This window comes from Antedon mediterranea, chromosome 3 (assembly GCF_964355755.1).
Source record: "Antedon mediterranea chromosome 3, ecAntMedi1.1, whole genome shotgun sequence".
NCBI lineage: Eukaryota > Metazoa > Echinodermata > Crinoidea > Comatulida > Antedonidae > Antedon > Antedon mediterranea.
Genome location: NC_092672.1, coordinates 9,226,329 through 9,252,712, shown reverse-complemented (window position 1 = coordinate 9,252,712; position 26,384 = coordinate 9,226,329). Strand labels below are relative to the sequence as shown.

Here is a 26,384-nt window from a genome sequence, read left to right as displayed (position 1 = left end):
AGAAAACATGAATATGTACTGAATTAATTGCAATAAAGTATTTTCTATTATTTTAGCAATTTTCGTATCGTAATTGTACAAACATGAAACTAAGAATTGTTTTATTCAGGTTTTATGCATTATATTTGATTTCCAATAATTTATCGTCGTGAGGTAAATCCCGATTGATCGTAATCAAAACGGTACTGGGTATGGTCTACTAGATTTTCTGCTCCCAACCAGTACATCCATTCATAGAAGCCTTGATGAAGCAAGCCTACCTGGCTTTATGCATTATATTTGGTTTCCAATAATTTACCATATCATTATATATAATATTTATGTTGCATTCACATATTTTAACAAGCTACAAAACCAAGGTTTATTGATTTATCCTATTCAATCATCTAATTTTACTTGCCAATTTATTATCGTTATTTAATGCTAATCACAATATATCATTTCTTAAAGTTGAATATTAATACAACTTCTAATAAATCACTTAAAATTAAAAATTAACCTTAAAAAAAAAATGTTAAAAATTAGTTATAATGATTTATAAATACTAAAATCCTAATTAGAGGAAATTTGCAATTGGAATATATTGCAGACTTTAAATTTCTCATTACTATTAATTATCCATTGTAAAATCACATTTATTTTTGTATTTTTCAAACCATTTGACCCCATGACACCATGTGACTTCTGTTGTAAGTGAAAATCACAACAGAAAGTAATTAATTATTTAAGGATTATGTTTAAAGTAAGAATAAAAATTTAAAAAAAACAAAAAGTGAGCAATATTAACGTACACCTTTATTTATCATCGGAAATGTAAACAAAATATTTTTTTTATTTAATCTCTTTTCACCTAATATTATAATTATAAAAAAAATCATACATCCATTACAATAGTGCATGAACGTTACTTTACTTAACAATCTCTGTCAAGATTAATTTTTGCCCATATAATCAGATTTTGAATTGATTATGCATGTTGAGAAATTAAGTATCATGTTCAGAAAATTCAGACAAATTACTAGATTAGAAATTGACCACTTGGTAGCATGGTGGTCAGTATAATAGATGAACATATGCATGGCTATTAAAGTGGTCAAGTTAATTGTCCATTGACCTAATGGCAAACTATAATTAAAAGGATCTTCCTGGCATGTTATCTTTGATCTCTTGCTCATAGTCTTTCATTTCTGTTGATGTATGGTGCATTCAGTTTTTATCTGTCCAATAACACTATAATATGCTGTAGCTACTTATAAATAATATCATATTCCTAGAAGAAAAAAATTGTCATAAATTTTAATATTGTAACTAATATAAGCCAAACTGTAATGGCAGTGGCTTGCTGAAATAACAAACCACAATTCTGTGGCTGCCTATAAATGTTAAAAAATGATATTCTAGAGAAAAAAAGGAAAAATGCACACAATATTAATTTATAGGTCAACATCAACATTGAAAGTAAGGTAGACTACGCATGTTATCATGTGGGATTCACAAATGTAGCTTGTAAATAAAATAATATTCTTAGAGGGAAGAAAAAATTCAATTTAATTTAAATATATATAGTAATAAATTACTATTATTCATAAAAGCCAAAAATGAAAATAATTAATTAAATACTATACAAATATTATATTGTACATAATTATATCCTAGTACTGTAAATATATAATTAATGATCTTACAAATAATCAAGTTACAAATATTATAATTTTTGTACTATATGACCAAACTATTCTAATTGTACAAATTACATTATCGATAATTCGTATTGACATAGTCTAAGTTGTGTTGGGAATTGTACTTAATGTAAAGCCGGAATTAAACACCAAGCGGTAGAATCAATAAAACACTTTACATTTACATTTATATTACTTATACTGTATGAGCCTGTACAGAACCAATTATATTAGCAGAGTGACTACTAAAAAAAACATGGTAGGCCTATATACTGTATATGAACATTTCTGGTACCTCATAGACAGATCCAGGGGTAGGGAGAGGGGCCTTAGGGGTTGGCAGCTGGCCCCTGTCCACCCTAAGTAAAGTAAACAAGAGGTATGATACTTCAATGATGGGACCAACAACTTGCCCCCATCGCAATGGAGGAAACAGACATGCCTTCTCACATGCCAGTCTGATTGCTTTGTACCGTCTTTTTATCAAAGATATTAAGATTTTCTTTTAATAATAATGATGTTAACATACAATTTGTAGTACCATTTAAAATGAAAGGCGATTGCATATTCAGTTTATATTTCTAAAGATTATTTTGCAATCATACTAGACATATCACAGACATAGTACTGTTTAATATTATGATTTATATATCACATGATAAAAATGGAATTACCATATCCACCAAGGATTAAAGGGATTTAAGATGTCTATTGTTTATTATAAACATAACCATTTAATAATGTCACTATTTTTCTCCGATAAGCAGTCAGGCGGAACAAGCGCTGTTCAATATTTTCTCAACTGCTACTGGTACTAAACTGTATAAAATTATAAAATGTATGTGTTTTTAAATTTAAAAAATACCTTTTTAATTCAAAGTCATCAAATTAATAATAATTCATTGATTTAGGAGATACAATTATTATCACTTTAGCTAATGCATGTTTTCACAAACAATTAAGCATTATGAAAAAAAATGTAGTTTATTTATTCTAATTTTCATTTTTTTTTAAATTATTATAATATATAAATTTGGAAAATATGTATTAAAAACACTACAATACTTTCTGTCCCCCTCCCCCTTTGTATTTATTAATTTCTTTATGCGATACTTACAAATGTTGTATAGAAACCAAGCTATTTACAAATTATGTAATATTTAACATGTAAGTGTTTAGAATAATAGAAATTATATTCTTGTCAATAAATTCATTTCAGTCTTCTATACTCTTCTTCTATTATTTTATATATTAGAAGATAAAATAATTATTTTGTAATTAGTATTTAAGCATAAGCTATTGGTGATAATACGCTTATGCTTAAATTATTCAGCAAGGAGGTTTAGATCAATACAACACTTCGCACACATTTACATTTATTAGTATGTACTCATTTGGTTGTCAGTTTAAAGGTTTTCAAAGCCCAGGGATCTACTTCAATTTTAAATATTCATAAATAGAAAATGACGAATATTTTTGAATTAAAGATTAACAATTAGGTTTGATTGCATTTATTCTTGTTTATTAAAATTAACAAAAAAAAATTAAAAATTAAAGACATGGCTGAACAAAACTGAATTGGATCTATTTAAGATATTCTAGATAACATTTGAAAACACAACTACAAACTTGAAAATATAACTACATATATGAATAAAAATTGTATGTAGACGAAAAATAACCACTGCATCATATTCTATTTTCATTTGTAAAACAACTCATTATGGTTTAGTATGATTATTTCTGATACCTGCTTACTAAATTTGTTGTATTTGTAAAATTGAAGTGTGAAAAATTAAATAAAAGAAAAGAAAAAAAAGAAAAGTAATTTAGAAATGTAATTTTAGTTAGACCTATTGTTAATTAATTCATTCTTCGCTGATTAAAACATTAAATTATATATTTTATTATGTGACTAAAACAGCCAATCCATGTTCATGACAATATTTTATAGTGAATACCGTTTACATATGCTGTGACATACTTCCTGTAGGTTCATTAGCTTAACAGTTTATTCAAATCCTCCCACATTATCAGCTGCCTGAAAGCAGTTTTTTGCTTACTGCTGTATTATGTTTAACTTACAATATTGAAAAGAAATATCTCTGCTTGAACTTATAATTTTTATCAACATATATATATTTTTTAATAAAAAATTCATCTGATAGATAGAAAAAGAAGCTATTTAAAATCTATAAAATGAGATTTGTAGCATCATACAGAAGGACCGAAATAGTCACAAAGATTATTTCATAAAATGAAAGTTATAGGTGGGGTTTAAGGTGGATAGACTATTTGATATTTAATTGCAAATATTTATCGAATCCATTCTTTATAAGAGGATACATAAGAAAATAATTTCAATAATACAAGAATCCACCCTTCCCATGCACTGGTTTTGAGATTCTTAGTAGTAGTATTCTTAGTATGCAGCTATACTTTACCTGCCATTGCCATTAGAGCACCGAATGATGTCATGGCTTTTGTACTCTTGTTTTTTTGTATTGATGTAGTGTAAGAGCAACACCATTTTCTTTGTAATTATGCAAATAATATAATAAATTGAAATGAATTGAATAAGATATACAAAATAATGGAAATCCTTTCCTTTTTTTAGCCCTCAGATCCTAATTATGCATCCCAACGCAAAGTATACGATGACATTGGAAAGGAAATGTTGGAACACGCATTTGAAGGGTAATGTACTGTACTTAATCTTTTAATTACATTTATTTATTATTGCATTCATATTGTATTTATTTTCTAGGAATATCTAGGATTGTCAGTAGACAGGAGGAGAGACCAGATTCTGACAATATTGAATGCCTAAAGGCTATGTCACTGCAGTCTAGGCATGTTTCTCTACAGGGAATATACTGTACTGGAAAACAGCATATGTAATAAGAGTGCTAGTATATGACAATTAAGTGTATTATTTTTTGTCATATGAAACCTACCTATTGTACTGTATATAATGGCTTGTTTTATTGTTTGGGTGTTTATTTATAGTTTATCATATTTTGCAGTTACATAAACAAATAATCTCATAATATATTATTTCATATTTTCTTTTCCGTTTAAACTGCATTCATTAATCAAATTTAGTGACATATTTTTGAAGATGAATTCCCATTCAATTTAAAAGTTAATTTAAGATATACAGATCAATTTTGCCACATGCAATTACAGAATTTTGAATATAAACAATTCCTATAAATCTTGTGGCTTTATTGGGCAATACTTTAAAGATTTTAAAAGCCTTATGGTTGGATATATAATTACATGTTGTCTTGAGTTTCTTCGCTTTGTCTTATGTTGTGGTATGTATTTAGCTTTGTTTTTTAAAGAGACGTGTCGGTAATTTGAGTACATGTGGCTGCGGAGCTAGAAAATTGCGATTAATAATTGTACGATGATTATCGTTAATTCTGTCAACTTTCTGTAATACAGTGTAGTGAAGCATTAACTCATTTGTATTTACTGGTTTGTCAGATCACATTAGCTAACTGTTTCAACAAAAAATACCTGTTATATGCCAGCATCACCTGCTATTTATGCAGATACTGTATAAAAATAACTGTAATTTTAATATGCCACCATCACCTGGTATTTATGCAAATTTAAAAATAACTGTAATTTTAATATGCCAGAAACACCTGGTATTTATGCAAATATACTAAGTGTGCTATACCAGTGTTACATAATATAATAGATCATTTAACACATACTGTGATTTGAATGTACAGTACTGGTGAAATATATCAGTACATGCATTTACACATATTTATTCCATTATTATTTTTAATTTATTGTATGCTTTTTGTTTTTTTTTAATAGATATAATGTATGCATATTTGCATATGGACAGACTGGTTCGGGCAAGTCTTATACCATGATGGGAAAGCAAGAACCAACACAAGAGGGTATAATTCCAATGGTAAGAATTTTTATAAATTTTTGTGACCGAAATTATATGAATATTTTAATATCTACAAGCAAAATATCAAAGGTTTTTTTCCAATTGTCTCATTTATATTGTCATGAATGTCATCTATTTTTTTTAAAATTCTTCTTAAAATGAGATAATATTATGTATCACAAAATAATTAGTAGCATTAAAAGTTGTATTAGTTGATTGAAACGATGAATTGGCAGATAATTCACTTTCCGACATGTTGTACATTACAAACACAGTCAACACATCCAAATCATGTTACTCCACCATCAAAATCTTATATTAAATATTATAATTATATTCCTTTCAGTTGTGCGAAGACTTATTTAATCGAATAAGTGACAATACCAACAACAATTCAACTACTACCTATTCTGTGGAGGTCAGTTACATGGAAATCTACTGCGAACGTGTGCGTGACCTCTTAAACCCTAAGAATAACAAGAACTTGCGTGTACGTGAGCATCCGCTGCTCGGGCCTTATGTGGAGGATTTATCAAAGTTGGCCGTTATGTCGTACAACGATATATCAGATCTGATGAATGAAGGAAACAAAGCCAGGTATAAAACAATATTTATTTTTATTTGTCGTATCAAAAAAAGAGATTAAGCTGTTTGGAAAACAACTTCATTTTATTATTTTTTCTTGATGCACTGAAAACAACAGAACAAAATTATAGTGCTGTTGACAAAACAAACGAATAAAAAGATTTGTAGGCTTAATTTAAGTATGAATAAAGTTTACAGCAAAGACAAGATGATTTTAGCTATGGAGCATGCAGTTAATGGAGATGTTTTTCTCTCATTCATTAATCGTGTATTGGGTACAACAAGCATTTCTGAAGTTTTGTATCAAACTTTATCAAATGTGATAAGCCCAAATATGGAAACGATGACATCATACCACTACCATATTTGGGCACATCACACTTATTTTTAGTGTAGAATTTTTTAAACATCTTATATGATATGACATTGAAATAATGGCACGACATCACCTTCAACACCACCTCAACATTAATGTACATGTTGTAATCTAAACTTAAATATTAGGACTTTAGGACATAGTCAAACCCCATGACCTTTATAAACTTTCTTCAGAAGTTACCTAACAACAGAAATAATTATGAAGCTTTTTAATTCTGTGGAAATCTAACATAAACGATTACTCCTGTCTTTATTCATAGAACTGTTGCTTCAACAAACATGAACGAGACAAGTAGCCGGTCGCACGCAGTATTCACAATCATTTTTACGCAAAAGAGGTATGACAGACAGACGGACCTCACCACAGAAAAAGTCAGCAAGATCAGTCTTGTTGATTTGGCAGGCAGTGAAAGAGCAGACGCAACAGGAGCAAAGGGTACTAGGTTAAAGGTCAGTCATGTTTTTAAATTAAACTCACCAGCAAACTGAGCAATGATCTTATGTTTATTAAGAAGGAATCTAAGCATCTGTGGGTAATTAAAAAAGAGGTTGTAAAAAATTACCAGTCTGGCACCATCATGTTTTAAGCTGAAAATGTTGAGGCTACAATGAGACTAATTATAATACTGTACAGGATATTCAACATCTTCAAGTCCCCTGCACAAGTCTTTTCCAATATCCTCCTATTTTTTGTTTCTCTCCCCTCATTGCTGTTAATCATTACTTTATTACAATTTACATTTTATTTATATTGAATATGTCTATGAATTTAATATGATTTTATGATTATTATCAATCTAATGCATTTTTCACACATCCCACTATCAATGAACAAACATATGCTGCACATGAGAATTATAAACTCCATACTATAGAGTAGCCTTTGACATCAAACAGGTTTTTAAAAAAAAAGGTTTGAAAATCATTAAGATTGCATACATTTATTGGTGAGAATTGCCTCTTGGTTCTTCAGGCTATTAGTATGAATTCTCTGTACCACCAGGAGCATAATTGGAACATGGATGAAATATTTATTAATAGTTTTGCAGCAAAGGCTAGATTATTCTACGCAGCAAATGTTTTTAACTCATTTGCAAGAATTGGCAGCACCATTGTGTCTGTAGCCATCAGCAAGATACTGTACTCTGAGTTGCCTCATCTTTCAGAGGGGATATTAGGTCATTGGTTCTGCACGCTAAAGATCACATGCCATGTCAAAATGCAGGGAATAGTTTTTTTATGGGATATTTGTATATGTGGCTGCCGTGGGCCCATAGTAATCTATGAGATGAAAAAATATATTATATAATTACTTGAAACATCTAAAATAATAATATGATGTTATGTGTTTTTTTTAGGAAGGGGCAAATATCAACAAGTCACTAACAACTCTTGGAAAAGTTATATCAGCATTGGCAGAAGTGGTAAGTGTACAAAAAAACTCACATTTTACCTTTAAATTTATAATTATATTTTTCACATTTTGAATAATTCAGTGCTTTTAACTGCATTTTAAAATAAATGTTTACATTGTTTACAAGTTTAAAAAAAAAGCAAGCATTTTGCTAACAACAAATATTACATTGAATTGTTTATTTTTGTAAATATGTAAGTGATAAAAAACATGTTTAAAGGATTACATGAAAAAATGACAATAATTGACTGTGTGATAACTAAACAAATTAGACTTTTAAATTTTTAGCAAAATATATAAATAGTACGTACTACATTTGAGTAAATTTCATTGATTCAGTCAAAGTGATTGATGTGTCTATAATATTTAAACAACTTTTTTTTTCTACCACACACTAAGAATTGTTTTTTTGAATAACTGTCAATCAATAGTTTATAAAGTTATGTTTTAGAAAGAAAGATTAATCAAATATTCAAAAGATCTAAATAAAATTTCAGTGACAAAATTATTCACTTGATATTTTAGACATTATTGTATTTGAAAATAAAAATTGGTTAGAAAACTACAGTGGAAAGTCCAATAGACAATGTTGGTACAGTTACAAATGAAAATTATGTACACTTCTAAAGGCAAGAAATTCTACATTTTTCCAACATTAACATGAGAAAAAGGAATGTACAAACGTGTGATAGTATAAAGATAGGATTTTAAACATTTTAACAAATATTCGTAAACCTTGTATTAACAACAATTATGATTAATACTTTTATAACTGTTTTGTAATATACAGTGTTTGATTTCATTTTCTGAATACAACTCTTGTATATTATCCTGGACAGTCCATCTTGTTTCCTACTGTCCGGTAGTACATCCTGCTGCTTGATATGTTATTCAACACTTACGCCGCTGAGATATTGATTAATTTACAATTAGGCAACATTGATTGCAGCTCTTCTAATTGCTTTCCGTAGACGAGGTAATAACAATTTGATGATGTTGCCTAAATGGATGATGACATCACAAACTGACATCTAAGTTGTTTAGATGTAGCTTGATTGGTTCATTGTAAACAATGGTTAACGGTGTAATCAAATCATTGACGCCACCGGTGCGGACTGCATCATTTGTGTTTTTTATAATCTAATCTGTCACAGATAACCTTTCAGATTATGCTAATGAGCAAGATGTGTATGTAGGCAGAAAATTAATGTGAAGTTTTGAGCTGTGAATAAAATGTTAAATTCTTTTACAAATAATGCCAGATTCTGAAAAACATTGTGTATTCGTTCTATTTATTAATAATTATTATTTTAAGCAATATCATTATTTTCATTATTTATCTTATTCCCAATTCATAATTATAATCAAACCAATTTACAGTATAGCCCCTATTAAGGTGACACCTTCCAACATGGGGTGTCCCAAAGCAGGGTTCCACTGTATAATGAATCATTATGCAATATTATTATCAATCAATTCTTATTTATTTTTATTATGTTATACCTGTAGGCATTTTTCATTGATTTTTAATATTGACATGAGCATTTAATTATCACACATAAATAAATTAACTAAAAAACACCAGAACAGGTGTAAACATTTGTTTTAAAACCTATAAGCAACAGCATCATTAAAAAAATCCAATTTATTGCTTTTATGGGTGCTATATTTAGTAGAAAAACAGAGTTCTAAAATAGTTTAGAAATAAAACAAAATTAATGGTCTTGTTTGGCAAAGGTTGGCTTATTCAATTCACTACCTGCATATTTAAAGTATTTAGAATATTCTTTACTTTACATTACAATTCAAATTGTTTTTCAATTTTCACAACCATTTTTTTTCTCAAACATTTTAAAACACTTATTGTTGCTAATTTTTTTTTCAAATCAAATTGATCATAGTCAAAAAGGAATCATCAATCTTCATAACATCAGTATGATAATTTGATATTATCATATATTATATTGAAGGATGATTCATTCTCATCATTCTTGCAATAATGAAATATACTAAAAGCCTTCTTATTATTTTCTTTATTTTAATATATATTATAAATGACTCATTTGCTAATCACATTCAACTACTGTATAAAATCACCATTATTAGTTTGATGAATAAAAAGAATGTACAAAAGTATTACATTTTTTTGTTATCTTCTCTATGATATTTAGGATTGGTAAAGCTGAAAATACATGGTCGAATAATATAATATGAAAATGAAATATTTTATTAAACTATTCGTTTTCGAAATTAGAGAATAATTGGTGAATCTTAGGTTTACTGTTGGTTGGGAAAAATAAATAAATACAGTCTATTTCGTGCCTAGCTTTACCTTGATAAATGACAATAGACTACCAACACCACTGTTGTCTTTTTAATTTTAAAATAAAATTCTACACTTTTTTTACACAAGTTAAAATAACGATAGACATTTAATAAATAGGCAGACTGCCTTAAATTGTGACATGTTTCTACACTTTTATTTATTTTTCAATCTACCATTTTTTTTCTTCTGTTTCTAAATGTTCATCTAGTCTCAAAGTGAATGGAAAAATCTAGTAAGTTGAAAGATACTATCCCCTAGTATTATGTTGTAGATCCCTGAGATATTTCCTATAAAAATATACTTAATATTTTGCTGTGTTATGTATATCCCAGATTTTGTTTTATACTCTTAATTAGGCTACAACTGCACGTTTATAGTATGTTATTTCTGAAGGAATTTTGTGACCATACTAATTTTTGTTGATGGACATGTTCATATTTAAAAAAATTGTAATTCGTATCTTATTGTTTTTATATTCATCAATATAATAATTGTATTCATAATGTCGTTTTAACTTATATCATCCCCATCCATTTTCATTCTATGTTTTCAACATCTTCATTTTATATTCAATTATTGTTTAATGTTTGGTATGTTTCTGTTACAATACCATTTTATTGAAAATGTATATTTTGAGAAGGTAAAACAGTTTTGAAGGACTGATGGTTTTTGAATGAATTAATTTTCTCATAGTTAATATTTTAATTATTAATATTATTAGCATCCTTTGTTTCAGCATTGATAAGTAAAATAAATCCTTCATCATGATTTCAGATAATTTATTAAATTTAAACATGTAATTCATTTTCATGTTCTTCTCAATTAATCACAGTTTCACATGTTTTTGCATGCATTTTAATCACTCAAATAATCACTATAACCTACAGTAGAGTATAGGTACTTTCATCTTCTTTACTCGTATTCTAAAAGCACCATTTTGTTTTCACCTTTATGACAATTATTCATACCTGTTGGATTATTGCACAATGCCAAACAACAGTGATTGTACAGTCAATATTGAACCTTATCTCAGCTATTTAACATAGCGCTCAATTAGTTGTACATCCCCAGTGTATTCAATGCTAATGAATCTGTAATTAGCATCAGGCTTGCATGTATTGAGCTAATAATGCTGTTGATACAGACTAAGTTTTGTATGTTAAACACTAGCGGTATTTAGATAGAATTAATTTGTAATGTATGGAAAATATTTATTCATTTGTACATTGTATATTTTATGTGGTTCTTGTGTATGATTTTTTTTAATATATCATATGTTGTATATATTACAATTAAAGTAGAACTTCTCTTTTGGGACATCCCTATTCAGAGGACACTTTCCTATAAAACTAATTCAATTCAATTCAATTCAAAGTAACATTTATTTTCTTCAAAATAAAACAGTATACAAAATGGTGTAAAGAAAGGTAATATGATTGAAGAAGGCATGTTCAAAAAAGCAAAAAGCTTGTGACAGACATGCCTAAACAAGGATTAGATTTAAACAAGGAAAAAGAAAAACAAATAAATAAAATGAGAAACACTATTAAACAACCCCTATTAGGAGCTATACCCCCCCCCCCCTCCCCCTACTAAGAATCCCGGATTTTTCCCAAAAATTAAAGGTTCTACAATTGTATCTGTGACACAACTACAATTCATTTTAAGTTTGGTATTCCTTAAGCTCTGTCTACACTATCAAACTAATGTGATGTGCCTAAATATGGTAGTGATATGCCCAAATATGGTAGTGATATGCCCAAATATGGTAGTGATATGACATCATCATGTCCATATATGAACACATCAAATTTGTTTGTTACATAAAGTATGGAAGTCTAGACAGGGCACATCATTTTTTTGTCACATACAAAGTTTGATAGTGTAGACAGAGCTTTATCCATATGTTTCAGAATTCTCACATAACATATATAATTATATATATATAGATATATAACAGAATTTAACAGATTGTGTACAATTAATTAAATTGAAACATTAAGAGTATTATTTTTGTTTAAAATCTTGTATTCTTTAACACATTTCCAATTCTGTTTTGTAATCCCAGGTTTTGATTTTTAAAAAAAGAAGAAAATATTTTTATGGATTTAGGTTTTTCTGAATTTCTGTGCATGTTTTGTCTAAAGGATAGTGTTTTATACAACAGTATGTTTCAGGATTCTTCAAGAAATTTGTAATAATTTTACTATGTCTAATTCTATCATTTATTTTTTGCACAGTCAAGTAAAAAGAAAAAGAGGACTGATTTTATACCATACCGTGACTCAGTTCTAACATGGCTGTTGAAAGAGAATCTAGGAGGAAATTCAAAGACTGCTATGGTAGCAGCTCTTAGCCCAGCAGATATAAACTATGATGAGACGCTTAGCACACTCAGGTAGGCCTAGCATTTTGAAATTAGATTTTATTCTCAGCATGAATATTTATTGTTATTAGTGGGCTATGCTGAAATTACTACTACAGTGTGTGTACGGTATATCTATGCAGTTGTTGTAGAAACGAGCAAGATCTATGCATTTATATTGAAGGAGGCAGATAAAAAGATTTTTTTTTTATTGGTTTTTATAAATACTTTATAAGCTTTCCAACTGAGGTATATCCTATCTGACAAAATATGGTCAAATTTAGTTTATATTTGATTGCCCAGTTTTTATATAGTTTTTCTTAATTTTGTGGCCTATATGATTGTTAAGCACATCATTATGGTATAAGTTAAAATGATTATTTTGCTTAAACCTTCTTCCAGTATATTTGTAATGTGACAAAATGTATCTGTTATAGGTATGCCGATCGTGCCAAGAGCATTATGTGCAAGGCTGTTATTAATGAAGATCCCAACGCCAAGCTTATACGTGACCTCAAGGAAGAGGTGAACAGGTTACGTGATCTACTAAAGGCAGAGGGTATATTTATTGATAATTTAAATGTTTCAAATTCAAACTTGGGTGGAAGAAAAATGTCAACTCAAATGGAGCAAGAGGCTGTGGAACAGTTAAAGGTATATCTTTTTTCCCCCCGAATATTAATGTTTTTGTTTTGTTTTTTAGTAGCGACGTTAACAAAAAAACACTACCAGAATATCCCTTTCACATTTCCTAGAAAATCTAGCGTTCAAAACACATAAGGGCTTCAACATTTTGTATGCTGGACGTGCTTCACACTCAGTTTATCTCCAGAGCAAGTGTGTAGCCAGAATTTTTGGACAAATAGGGTCATTTGCAGCTAGCATAAGCAACAAGAAAATATAGATTTAGGCCTACCTAGTGTATAAATATAATTTGCAACCTTAAGTACATAGAATTGACCAAAAATTGGTCATAATTAGTTAAGCCTATCAATGTCAGTGCTGGTCTCTTGTTTAAAAAGGGACTTCTTTTAAACCCCATGGGCTTTTGGAGTTTAGTTAGGCAATTAAAGGGGTAGTGTCCTCTTAGTGTGGGTTTCTCCTGATTATGGGATGGTGGTGGTGGCCTATAATGTCCCTCATTCATCGCACAGGAAGCATCCTCTTAAGTTTGTCAAATTAATATGTTTCGATCTTTAATCATGACACATTAACAAATTTTAAGATATTTTTTATTATTACTTATAGGCTAATGAAAAGTTAATAGCAGAGTTAAATGAAACATGGGAACAAAAATTACAGAAAACGGATGCAATAAGACAACAACGAGAAGAAATGTTAGCAGAGATGGGCGTGGCAATCCGAGAAGATGGCAACACTGTTGGCGTCTTTTCACCAAAAAATGTAAGTTACATTAGACTTGTTCATGTTAATTATTAACCTACTCAAAGTAGACTTTATTATTTGTATTTCAAATGATTCATTTCTTTTTTTTACAGACTCCACATCTAGTTAATTTGAATGAGGATGCTTTGATGTCAGAATGTTTACTGTATTATATTAAGAATGGAACAACCAGGTATGAAAATATTGTGTTATTTTCAGAACCCTCAATAATATTGATATAGGTCCAAGAGATGATATTGTGCATTTTACTTTAATTTATTTTTTAATTACTTCTTTGACAGAGTTGGACTATCATCTGCCAAAGTCCCACAAGACATCCAGTTAAGTGGCACAAGTATCCAGCAGCAGCACTGCCTCTTTGACAACACGGATGACTCTGTTTTGATCATGCCTATCTCTCCAGAATGTCTCTGTTATGTTAATGGCAAGTTGGTTGAGGAACCTGTAGAACTGTATTCTGGTGAGTCCTGGGCCATGGTAGTTAGCACTGCCTAAATATGACTGATAATTTAACTTCTGCTTTAAATAAAAATAAAAAACCTAAACTTTAAATTTTCTGTATAGGTTACCGAGTGATTCTTGGGAAATTCCATGTGTTCCGATTTAACCACCCAAAGCAGGTTCGTCAACAAAAATGCTTGAAGTCACCAACGATAGAATCACCTTCTAAAGAACCAGTTGACTGGTTCTTTGCACAGAATGAGCTTCTACTGAAGGAAGGAATCAACATGAAGGAAGAGATGGAACAAAGGTAAAAGTTTTTAAAATTATTTTTATAGATTGTTTTTAAAGTTGTAGTTTGGTGGGTTTGATGCTTGCCTTCTAAACCATGGGTTTTAAAAGAATCTTGTGACACTGGGAGAACACTTAAGAAGGGTTTGTTTGATACCAAAATCATTACTATTAAACTGTATAATATGTTATATGTGTACACATTATGTAGGTTATTAGCACTGGAAGCACAGATGAAGAAAGAAAAGGAGGAGGCAGACCAATTATTGGAACAGCAACGACTGGTAAGATCCACTAAGATTTACCCCCACCTTCTTTCCTTTTTAATACAAATCTTTTTAATGAACTATTGTTAGATGGAATCTTCCAAACATTACACTTGGATTTTATGTCCCGGATAGCTTTTCCAATACAGTCTGTATTTTTGGTTAAACCATAACTGTTTCAGAAAGCATTTGCACTGTAATTAAAAGTATTTTAAATTAAAATCTTTAGGATTATGAAAGTAAACTACAAGCACTTCAGAAACAGATGGACACACACACCATGTTAACCGCATCGTCTCCCCCAGCAGATATGACCACAGAGGGCGATGATAAACTTGAAAGTAAGTTGTTAACGATAGTCTTTGCTGCCATGGTTTTCTGGTATCTTTATAATTTCTCTGTTTACATCCTTGCCATTTTGTTTCTCATAAGTAGTTACTTTATTGCCATTGCTGAACTCAGGTGATCGTTTGTATTCAGTTCCTCCAGTGACCTATTGATGACATCATTGTATCCAAGGCAACATATTATAGTATGTTGTCATAGTAATTTAAAGTGCTTTAAAATATCTTCTTACACGTTGTATTGTGAAATACTTTTTGATGTTCACTTTATCAGTGTATTTAAATGCAATGTTAAATTGTAAACTCCATTGCAATAATATTTTATATTTCTATGCATCATATATTTATACTACATCAAGATCCTATGTGGTCTAGTGGTTGAGTGATTCACAGGTTCAAATCCAAATCCAATAAATCGAATAAGACTACAGTTGCTATTACTCCATAAATTATGAATATATTTATACTATGTATATATAAGTAATATCAATCTCACCAAATCATTTTTAAATGGAAAATATAAAATTCCAGTATGTCAAATGAATAATCAAGTATGAAATTATATGTCTGTAATACCTGATATTTATGAATATAAAGTGTTGCTATTGGTTATGATCCAGTCATTTTTATAAATCTGCTTCAAACATTTGTTCAGGAAAATTATCAATTCATGTGTAAATAATTAGGAAATGTGCTTTTAAAGAAATGTAGATATAATTTTTTTTATATATTGATCTGAAATATTCCAACTCTGGATTAACCTTTACGGACACTGGTGGTGTTTAATGTATGCATAAATGCAGCAGCTTTTAAAAGAAATCTACCAATATATGTCTAATGTCCAATAGTCCATGTAGAAAATAATTGACAATAGCTTAAAACAGAAGAATGAAGAAAGAGGAATGGAGAATGAAAACATAAATATAGTTTTAATTTAATGGAACCATTTCCCACCTTTTAATCACGATTTAACCTCAATCTGTATGCCATAAACAAATGTTCAGATTTTGACATAAAAATAATACACATTTTATTACTTTATGATTTCCTGTAAATATTTTTAAATACTAAAATTAAAATCAAAAGTTATCATAATTATTGGACTTAATTATATATTTATAATCAGTTAATATTTTTATATTAGATATATATTATATATACCACTATTAGATATATATTATATATATCACACACATCAAAGCTTGTATAGATACTGTAAATTAATTTTATCCCAACATTATGGACTTTTAATATTTCAATCATATTTTTATATTTTCTGCTAAACATTTTTTCAGATTATATCCATTTTTTTGTCAATTTGTTTCTCAATTGACAATTCCTCAAGATTATTTTTTCTAAATTCTGTAAACTTAAAATTTATTCTGTGTTTTATATTTCTAATTCCTTCAGAATCATCTCATTCCATCATTTTCAAATTAGTATTTTCTAATTTGAAAAAAAATTGTTGATTTGTAACTGTCATAGCATTGTTACACATTTGCTTTTCATTATAAAATTCTTTAAAGATTATTATTCCGTCACTTTCATTCCTTTTGACAAATCATCGCTCTCAGTTCTGTAAGACTTTAGCTAGACTCACTCACAATTTTTTGTTGTTGAATCCTATCTTTGGAATTGCATTCTGTGGCAAACATTTACCCACTCTTGATTCTTTTAAATTTAATTTAAAAACTCAGTTTCAGGATACAACATATGCCATCAGTTTTTTAGTTAAATTGGTGCAATACAAATGTTTAATTACTATTACAGTATGTCCTGTTTATTTAAAATGTGCATGCCAGTTGACCAGATGACCGGTTAAAACATGATATTCTCTAGTATACAACATTCTTACTTTTTACCCTGTTCATTTTAATTGGCATCTCAGTTGACCATTCTCAAATGCTGCAAATTGGGACCATTATATAAATCACATTAGAAAAACTATGTGCAATAAATAAACAGTAAATATAATAGATCTGAGGATTTGATAGGAAACATATGGCTGTACAGTATATACAAGTATTTATCATAAGTCCATAGATATTAAAGTGACATTACTTTTAATTTAAAATGTAGCCAAGGAAAGAGTCACTTTTTCCTGCATAGCATAAGTGTGAATGGACAATATAAGCCCACAGGCCCGAATTATATTTGACATCAGAGTACCCCCCTTTAACTCTTCTCAATATTCATTCATTTATCTCTATATCTTGGTATTAGACCATAAAAAAGAAACTTGAAAACAGTTGTCTTACCATCTATAGATTTTGTAGTGCCTATACACTTTCTTACGCTTGCAAAATATCTCCACATATATATATTTGATGGCGAGGGTGAATTTATTTAATCGTAAGGTCAAGCAATATGTGTCATATTTTCTTGCATTATTACTTGCTGATTTCACGTGAACAATTTATAATTTTTTAGTGTTTTGTTCCAAAAATATTAATTTAATAAAATATTATATAATTTTTTTTTAATTTGACTTATGTTTATATCATTATTTTGTTTTGCTGAATTTATGATTTTATAATTTTTTAAAACTTTTATATTTACTTTAGTTTTATATTATGTTATTAATTTGCTTTATGATATAAATAGTTTTTAATTTGTGTTTATCATAAAAGAAATCAAAATGAATCACTATTCCAAAGAGTATTATACTTACTTAGTCATGTAAATTAAAAACGAATAAATTTATTATATATGTAAATATATTTGCTAATATCTAAATACAGCATTAAGCAACAGATTTATTAATAAAACAAGTTTAATTTGACAAGATTGTTTGTTATTTCTTATGCCCTATCTTTTTCTTTTATTATTATCTTGTTTGATGTGTTTATACTTCCATACTGCACAAACTGATATGACATTAGACCATTAGATCTACAAGTTCCAAATTTTCCAATGCACACGTGTGCCTATTTGGGAATAAATACCTAACAGTATTGTTAGTGTTGAGACTACTTCCAGCAGCATTGAAAGTTGGTATAGAGCTTATAAAATGCATGATGAAATGAGGGAAAAAAGCATAATTTTAATGTTATAAAATTGTTCCTGGACAGAAATTTTCCAAAATTGTTTCCTCATATTTTAATTTTAAAATAAATACAACAGATACAAAGTGCTGTTTATTCGCATAGCAACTTTTGAGATTTGTTTCAAATTTAAAATATTCCACAACTCCTATTAAAACTTTAAAATATGTTTTTACCCTTTCAATCAACATTAAGACATAAAAAAAAAATACTTTTAGGCTAATGGAGATCGAGAGTCTTGATAGAAAAAAATGATAATTCAAATCCTAAATTAAAATTAATTACTATACAATAAACATGTGACCAGCATGTATAACACAAGCAAGAATACTTTGTTTTGGTGAAGCAGTGATCAAGACAACGTGACAGCATGAGGGCACTGTATTGCATGGCTGATCGACAAACGCTCCCTTTAATTTGCTCCATTATACTGTGTTTATTTTCTTTGCACTTTTATTTTTATTGCACAACTTTAACAATGCATTTAATTTTTTTTTATTGCTACATCTTTATTGCTTTTTATTTTATTTCAGATTTTTTTCATAGTTTCTTTTTTTGTTGTGTGATCTGGTATAATTTATATGTACAATAATAATTTGTTGTTTATTTGCTATAATTTCTTTTTTTGTTGTGTGATCTGGTATAATTTTTACGTACAATAATAATTTGTTGTTTATTTGCTATAATTTGTAAACATTTATAGTTTTAATTTATTTGTAGATCTCCTGTTATTAGTTCATGTCATAATCTTCTTACAATTGTTTGTAACTACAACTATACATTATAAAATGTAGTGGTTGCTATATCAATTTTCTAAAAAATATACTTCTTGTTTTTCAAATGTGTTTCTTCGGAGACATTTTAAGTTTATTTTTATTTATTTTATTTATTTCGGCAATAAACATAAAATAATAATTACAAAAAAAACATAAAAATATATATATATATATATGAAAAACAAGACACGAGGCCGAGGAAAGACAAAAGCATTAAACAAACGCTGTCACCGGTAAGGTGTGTCTCTCCAACAAGTTAAAGCCTTTCTTTTGTGTACATTTTAATGTACTGAACTTTTTGGTACTTTAACATTTTGTGTGAAAAGAATAAACTGTTCATGTCATTTTCGAAATAATTAAATTAAAAGTAGTCAATCATTTTTTAATAGTTATTTTGTTTTATAATACTTAAATTATTATTTTAATAATTGGAAAGCCAATTATTCAGAAAAACGAGCCATGTTTAATTTGTGTTTTGTAGTATAGGCGAGTTTTGTTTACCATTAAAATGCAGAAAATAGAAATACTTTAGAATCTTAGTGGATGTATCCTAATATGGCTTTGCTGTCTATAGAAATGTTTACATTGTGGGTAACTAACCGTTTGATGCCAAATTGCATCAATGTCAGCCACCCGGTTAAAAATGTAATATGTGTGTTATGTTATATATTCAATAATAAAGGATAACAGTACAAAAAATAACCTGTAATTAATTGTATTTTAGTATGTTCCAAGGTATAGATTTTCATTTCATTTTCACATGATGAGACCACTAAGTAAAATTCCTATTTTTTGTCACACAAATTCTTGATTGAAGATGTTGTGTAGATTTTTCCAAACATTCTTCTCAAAGGAGAAAATTGTACCCTAAACAGAAGTTGATTTATTTCTTTGTTTATTTAATTTTTTTTTTAGTTCGTATTTGTCTAATTTATATTTTCGAAACGTACATACAATTTGTTGAATTGTATTTACTAATTTCTGGTAATCAAATAGTGGTACCATACATTTGTTTGCAATGAGCAAATACTGTCAATGTGTTTTGTTTAATATGCCGATTGTTGCTAATTAATGACATTTTTTATAAAAGTTACATTTCTTTAATTTGCTTTGTTAATCATTGTCAAAAGCTACAACACCTTTTATAATAATTAAACCACTTGTTTATAATCACTTTGTAATTGGAGCAAATTAAAGGGGAGCTTGCAACTGGCCATTGCATGTTGCCCTCTAGTGGTTGCTAAGAATCAACCAATAGGAACACAGATTCCTGTCCGTTTCAGGTAAGTTGTTCGCTCCTCTTTCTTTGCTCCACAAATTATTAGATCATGAAAAATTTTAATATAGAAGATGTCTTATTCATCTATTGAATAAAATACTATTAATTAATGTATTTCTTATAAAGAAGATAACTAATAATTGAATACTACAGATTTACATCTATAAGAGTAAGCGTGCTTGATTGTATAGTCCTGGTTTCAAATCCTGGTTTAATCCTACGATCATTTATACGTACCTATTAGGCATAAAAATGGTTATTTTCTTATAAAGAAGATAACTAATAATTGAATACCTAATGAGTTTTCTCTAACTTATATACAGTATATATGTTTATAAACTCTTAATTAAAAATATTTAGTTTTATAATCTTTTTGGTCTTTTAAATAGTTTAATAGAGTTTCCAAATTTTCAAAAATTATTTTTAAAAACTTGGATCATTTTTTTTTTATGTATAATGAACTATTTCTATATTTGTATTGAATTTTGTAAAGCAAGTACTGTTTAGTACTGTTAATTACTGTTTGATAAATATGTTTTATGCACTACTAAATTACAATGCTTCATTAAAATTATTTAATTTTGTTTCATTGTTTTTAGGATGGTGTTGGGGAGAACACGAATACCAGCTTGCAGCTTGGGCTATTCGTAAATGGAAATACTACAGATTTACATCTATAAGAGTAAGCAGTGCTACTGTAGCTGAATTGTATAGTCCTGGGTTCGAATCCTGGTTTAATCCTACGATCAATTATACCTACCTATTAGGCATAAAAATAGTTATTTTATGTTAAAAGAATTGTCTTTTTTGAGAAAGCTACAATATAGTAAAACTGAGAACTTTGAATGTTTTAATCTCTGTCAAAGATGTAATTAACAATAGGAAGATTTTAATTTGTAATGACCTACTGTCTGACCTAATCAATTGTTTCATCATGTTACATGCATTGTGCACATGGAAACATGCTTCCTCAACACAGGTTTAGTGTATTCTAGGTACAGATATGCATAGGTCCTAGACAATCAAAAATCAAAAGCTCCCTAACACCATTAAATGGTAATATAGTATGTCACAATGGACATTTCATATTTTTACTCCATTTGTAATTTTTAGTATTTTATGTATACTGTCCATACATTATTTTATACACTGCTTTTTTTAATAATCATTTTTTCCAGGATGATTTGTGGGGGAATGCCATTCATCTAAAAGAAGCAAATGCTGTTAGTGTTGAATTAAAAAAAAAGGTATCACTGAATTTAAATTTTTATTAGGATTTTATATTTGTAATGATATAAAACACAAAAACCGTAACCAGTCAATCAGGGTTACTACTATATTAAAAGTAGTATTTTGATCTAAAGTTAGAGGGGGCGCAATATTCAAAACAATTCAGGGTATGGTAATATTTCAGCATGACTGCGTTTTCACAGAAGCATTTAACAAACCAGTGCCTGCACAGAGATTGTTCTCTTTTATTACAATCACTGCACTATATTATTTCTCGTGGCTACGGTACTGCAATTCCCTGCTATTTTTACATGTCTAACTTATTCTTGTTCTGTTAGGTTGAATTCCAATTTGTCTTGTTAACTGACACACTGTACTCACCTCTGCCAGTTGAATTACTATCTGAGAAGGATAACAAAGACATTGGACAACGTCCATTTCCACGTACCGTTGTTGCCGTTGAAGTGCAAGACAAAAAGAATGGTGCAACTCACTACTGGAGTATTGAAAAACTTAAGTAAGTTAATATATTATAATGCACAGTTCACACAAATATTGTGCTCTAAAGACTTTGAATCCATACAATGGATAGAAGTGTTGCTGTACATACTATTTGTTCTTACATGTTCTTCCTTTTTGATGTTAATCTCTATTCAGGAATCATGTTTTTACTATGCACCATGTACTTTACTATGCACAATAGTGCTGGGCCATGCCAAATGTGCCCAAAAATGTATATACGTAATACAGAATAAGGTCTCAGAATTGATGCTTTTAATTATATTTTGTCTATAGGCAACGGTTGGAGATGATGCGAGAGATGTACGACAATCATAGCGATGGAGGCGATGGATTGCCAATAACTCCTGAATCAAATGGAACACTTGAAAATGCCATGACTTGTAGAGATCCGTTTTATGACCGATTCCCATGGTTTAGGCTTGTTGGAAGGTAAGAAGATTAATCTACCTCATTCATTCCATTATACACCTTCAGTTAGCCCCGCTACATTTATATTGGTAGTATAGGCCCAGTTCCCGGCCAATCTGATTTTGATTTCAGGGAGTCGGGTATTCAATGAATATACGTCTAAAAATATATTAAAAATTAAATAGCTTTTAAGGGAAGAAAACTTTTTATAAAGATAGTTCAGGAGCAATTCTAACTTTAAATATAAGATTTTTCACTTTCCCGTGTTTTCAATTTATTTTCTTGGTTGTCACCACCCTATTCTGCCCTATTACAGCCCATCTTATCAACTTACTATCTCATATTCCTCTTTCTGTTTCCTATATTGTTTTTAATGTATTTCAAATAATTGTTTGTTTTTTTAAAACAATTTTCTTATATAATTTTCTTTCCAGATCCTTTGTGTATCTTAGCAATCTGCTTGTGCCAATATCACTCGTACAGAAGGTTGCGATAGTGAACGAGCGCGGAGACGTTCAAGGGTATCTTCGCATATCAATCCAACACATCAGTCCCGAAGACCAAGCAATGGACAAATCATCTGGAAGAAAACAGTCGGCTGTTGCTAACATTACCTTCAATGATAAAGAATACTTCAATACAAAGGTAACTGGAAATGTAAGGCTAAACTTAACAATTTCACCCTCTCCCTAAATTTTCAAAAATTACAATGCAAAGGATAGGACATAATATTAAGTTTATTGCTTTTACAATATTTAGGCCTTTGACCCAAAAAAAAAATCCTGGATCCGGCACTACTGATAAATTGTCTTTTCGTTTGATAAAAAAGATTCTAGAAAACTGTATTTTCCTCTTTACATACCTATCTGTATGTCCTAATTATTTTACTTAGATGAAACGTAGTCCAACTGGCATGAGCCAAACAGCATTGTCATCTGAAGAGCTGCGAATTGTCGAAGGCCAGCGAGAAAATTCTGACCATGGTAAGTATTTTGAACCCTGTATCTACTTAATCACTACTAGAAACAAAGAAACCTAATAATATATTAGTACATTTATAAAAGAAACTTCTTCTTACTTTGAAATATTAAAGTAGATGGTAAAGTGGCTTGTACAAAATTTGTCAAAATGTCTCTTCCACCTTCCCAATAAAATTCTACTTTTCTAGATCTTCTTGAACATTGTAAAGACGATACAGAGAATCTGAAAGAGAATGGCGCTGACCTGTATGAAACCTTTGTAGAACCTCCTGAACACATGAAGATTGGGAGTAAGATGTGCTTCCGTGTCACAGTTCTTCAAGGAATGGGAATCTCTTCTGAATATGCTGACATATTCTGCCAATTCAAGTGAGTTTTTATTCTTTCTTTAGCATTTTTAACGTTTTAATAACAGTCTCGGGCTTCTTTTTAAGAAGATTATTGTAATGTGATATGTTTTCTTTTTTTATTTGACATAATGATTTTGTAAAATGATCCATCTTTTTTGAAAGATTTCTCGGCCTACATCAATTCTGCATATCAACAAGACTTGTTTGAGAAGCCAAGTTCAAGACCTATAAGTTCCTTCCAGTTTGTGTATTTCTTGGTCTAAATTTATACTATTGTCTCTTTCTTTGAAGGGCCTAACAAGAGATCCATTTTTAAAACCATAAACAATTAAAAAAACATCATTTCTTCTTGGGATCATCTGCAGTAAACTACATTTTATAATAATTGTTAAATGCCTAATTAAAATGTTTTCTACAGTTTTTTGCATCATAAAGATGGTTGTTTTTCTACGGACCCTTGTAAAAACCGTCGTACTGGTAGTAGCCATATATTGGCTTTCTATCACAATCAATATGTAAGTTATCACACATAGTATGTCGGCGCAATCAATTCATTTTATAGCACATAGTTTCATAGCCATTTTGGTGTCAAAAAAGGTTCTTAAAAGTTGCCTATTCACAATATAATTTGAAATTTCAGCAATCAATATTAATATAAACACTAAATTGAATGTACATTCCAAATGGATAATTTTTTGCATTCAACTTTTTTGCACTATAAAGCACTATAACTTCTCTGCTAACTTTTAAGAACCTTTTTCATAGTTTCTTTTGGCTTGCTGTCTGCTGGGTTTTCTTTCTTTTTGGTTTTATTTTTATTTTCACTGTTGGGCACTCTCTGTTTCTTTTGATTCTTTTCAGTCTTTTACACGGGCATGAGGCATTCGTTACAGAACCTGTACGCAACACTGGGAATTCTGGGCCGCCCCTGGGATTTTACTTCGTTCAGGATGTAAGTCAGCATGCATTTTCATTTCAATAGTTTTATTTTCTTTTAATTGTTGTTTTTGTTAAACTTTCCCACATTTCCATCACTTTATTTAATTATTTATTTTATTTATATCATTTTATTATTTAAATGATTTTTATAGTAACTATTTCAAAATAAAAAATAAAATGCATGTCAAAGTTCAAAGCAGTATTGTATAAGTAGAAACAAATGTATGTGATTCCTCCATCAACAATCTCAAGGAGAGTTTTTGCTCTACTTGTTACTGAAAGTTATTATATAGTACCCTGACCTTCGATATAATGTTTGGTATAAATTATATTTTTTGTTAAATTTTGATTTCTTTTTTCAAATACCAATATCTGTAATATTTGTTCACAATATATAAAGGTAAATCACTATTATACTAACACCCACAATTTCTGTTTCTGGTTTTTTTTTTAGTGTTTTTGTGTTAACTTGTATTGTATACCATTGTAGTTTTGTTTGTAATGTGCTATAATCTTCAAAACAATGTATGCATGTCAAAAATATAAACTTATATTGATTTGTAAAAATGGAAAATAGCTAATTAACTTTTATTGTGAGAAATAAAGTTTAATAGTTTAAATAATTACTGTTGTATTTAAAATTCCTGGTTGCATATTTTTGATAGCAGGAATAAGAAAATCAAAATATTATGTATCCGTAAAATTTATTTGTAGATGAAATAGTTCAATTTTGATGAAAATAATGGACCACTGAATTAAAAATGTTGAGCTGATACAGTAGAATGTCCTGTTGGGGCAGTGCCGGCTGCCTACTTGGACTGGAATCTAAAACTAGCTATCAACACAAGCTCTATGATTCTATGTATGAACACCAGGCTTGTGGCCTGGAGGTCGTGGGTTCTAATCCCACCCGAAACAATTCCACACATCTTCTCAAATTTAGTTTGTTGCTTTAGTGGTTTAGTCAGTGTACATATGTTTCAAAATAAATGTTGAATTGAATTGAAATTAAAATGTAACAATTAAATATTTATAGTTGATGCTTTTGTTTAATTATATATAATTAAATTCTAATGTTTTCAGATACAAGTGACTGTGACAAAAGCATTTGTTGATTATGTTCGTACTCAACCAATTATGTTTGAGGTCTTTGGTCACTACCAAGCTCATCCTCTTCACAGTCAAAGTCAAGAGCTCACAAGGTAAGCACAACAAGAAGAATAATATAAAAAAAACATTTTCTACAATTTGAATTTTGCATGTTTTTCTATATTGCATTATGGTATGTAATTTATCATATTGTACTTGTAATCGTACTGGTTCCTTTTTTAAATTAAATGTTTTTTAAAAGCATAAAACATTAAACTGTAAATGTATGTCATTTACGTTCATGTTTAAGTCATAGTGCCATAGTGCAATATTCCATTGATTATATCAACTA

At 29.2% G+C, this 26,384-nt stretch overlaps 1 protein-coding gene across 10 annotated transcripts in view; it reads left to right on the top strand.

Annotated features, from left to right (window-relative positions):
• Positions 1–26,384, top strand: part of LOC140044796 (kinesin-like protein KIF1A) — a 62,325-nt gene that overhangs the window by 15,798 nt on the left and 20,143 nt on the right. For 4 of the 10 annotated variants that reach the window (XM_072089465.1, XM_072089459.1, XM_072089460.1 and 1 more), the window contains exons 4-26: positions 4,297–4,376; positions 5,517–5,616; positions 5,945–6,195; positions 6,822–7,011; positions 7,920–7,985; positions 10,510–10,533; positions 12,542–12,699; positions 13,104–13,320; positions 13,915–14,070; positions 14,166–14,245; positions 14,355–14,533; positions 14,638–14,824; positions 15,017–15,089; positions 15,301–15,412; positions 21,114–21,196; positions 21,693–21,761; positions 22,083–22,261; positions 22,540–22,695; positions 23,109–23,331; positions 23,567–23,657; positions 23,843–24,023; positions 24,423–24,519; positions 26,027–26,145. In XM_072089465.1, coding sequence (XP_071945566.1) covers positions 4,297–4,376; positions 5,517–5,616; positions 5,945–6,195; positions 6,822–7,011; positions 7,920–7,985; positions 10,510–10,533; positions 12,542–12,699; positions 13,104–13,320; positions 13,915–14,070; positions 14,166–14,245; positions 14,355–14,533; positions 14,638–14,824; positions 15,017–15,089; positions 15,301–15,412; positions 21,114–21,196; positions 21,693–21,761; positions 22,083–22,261; positions 22,540–22,695; positions 23,109–23,331; positions 23,567–23,657; positions 23,843–24,023; positions 24,423–24,519; positions 26,027–26,145 — 3,071 coding nt within the window. Of the gene's footprint in view, positions 1–4,296; positions 4,377–5,516; positions 5,617–5,944; positions 6,196–6,821; positions 7,012–7,919; positions 7,986–10,509; positions 10,534–12,541; positions 12,700–13,103; positions 13,321–13,914; positions 14,071–14,165; positions 14,246–14,354; positions 14,534–14,637; positions 14,825–15,016; positions 15,090–15,300; positions 15,413–21,113; positions 21,197–21,692; positions 21,762–22,082; positions 22,262–22,539; positions 22,696–23,108; positions 23,332–23,566; positions 23,658–23,842; positions 24,024–24,422; positions 24,520–24,865; positions 24,957–26,026; positions 26,146–26,384 lie in introns of all 10 variants that reach the window. The other 6 variants (XM_072089467.1, XM_072089469.1, XM_072089466.1 and 3 more) reach the window with 4 other exon arrangements.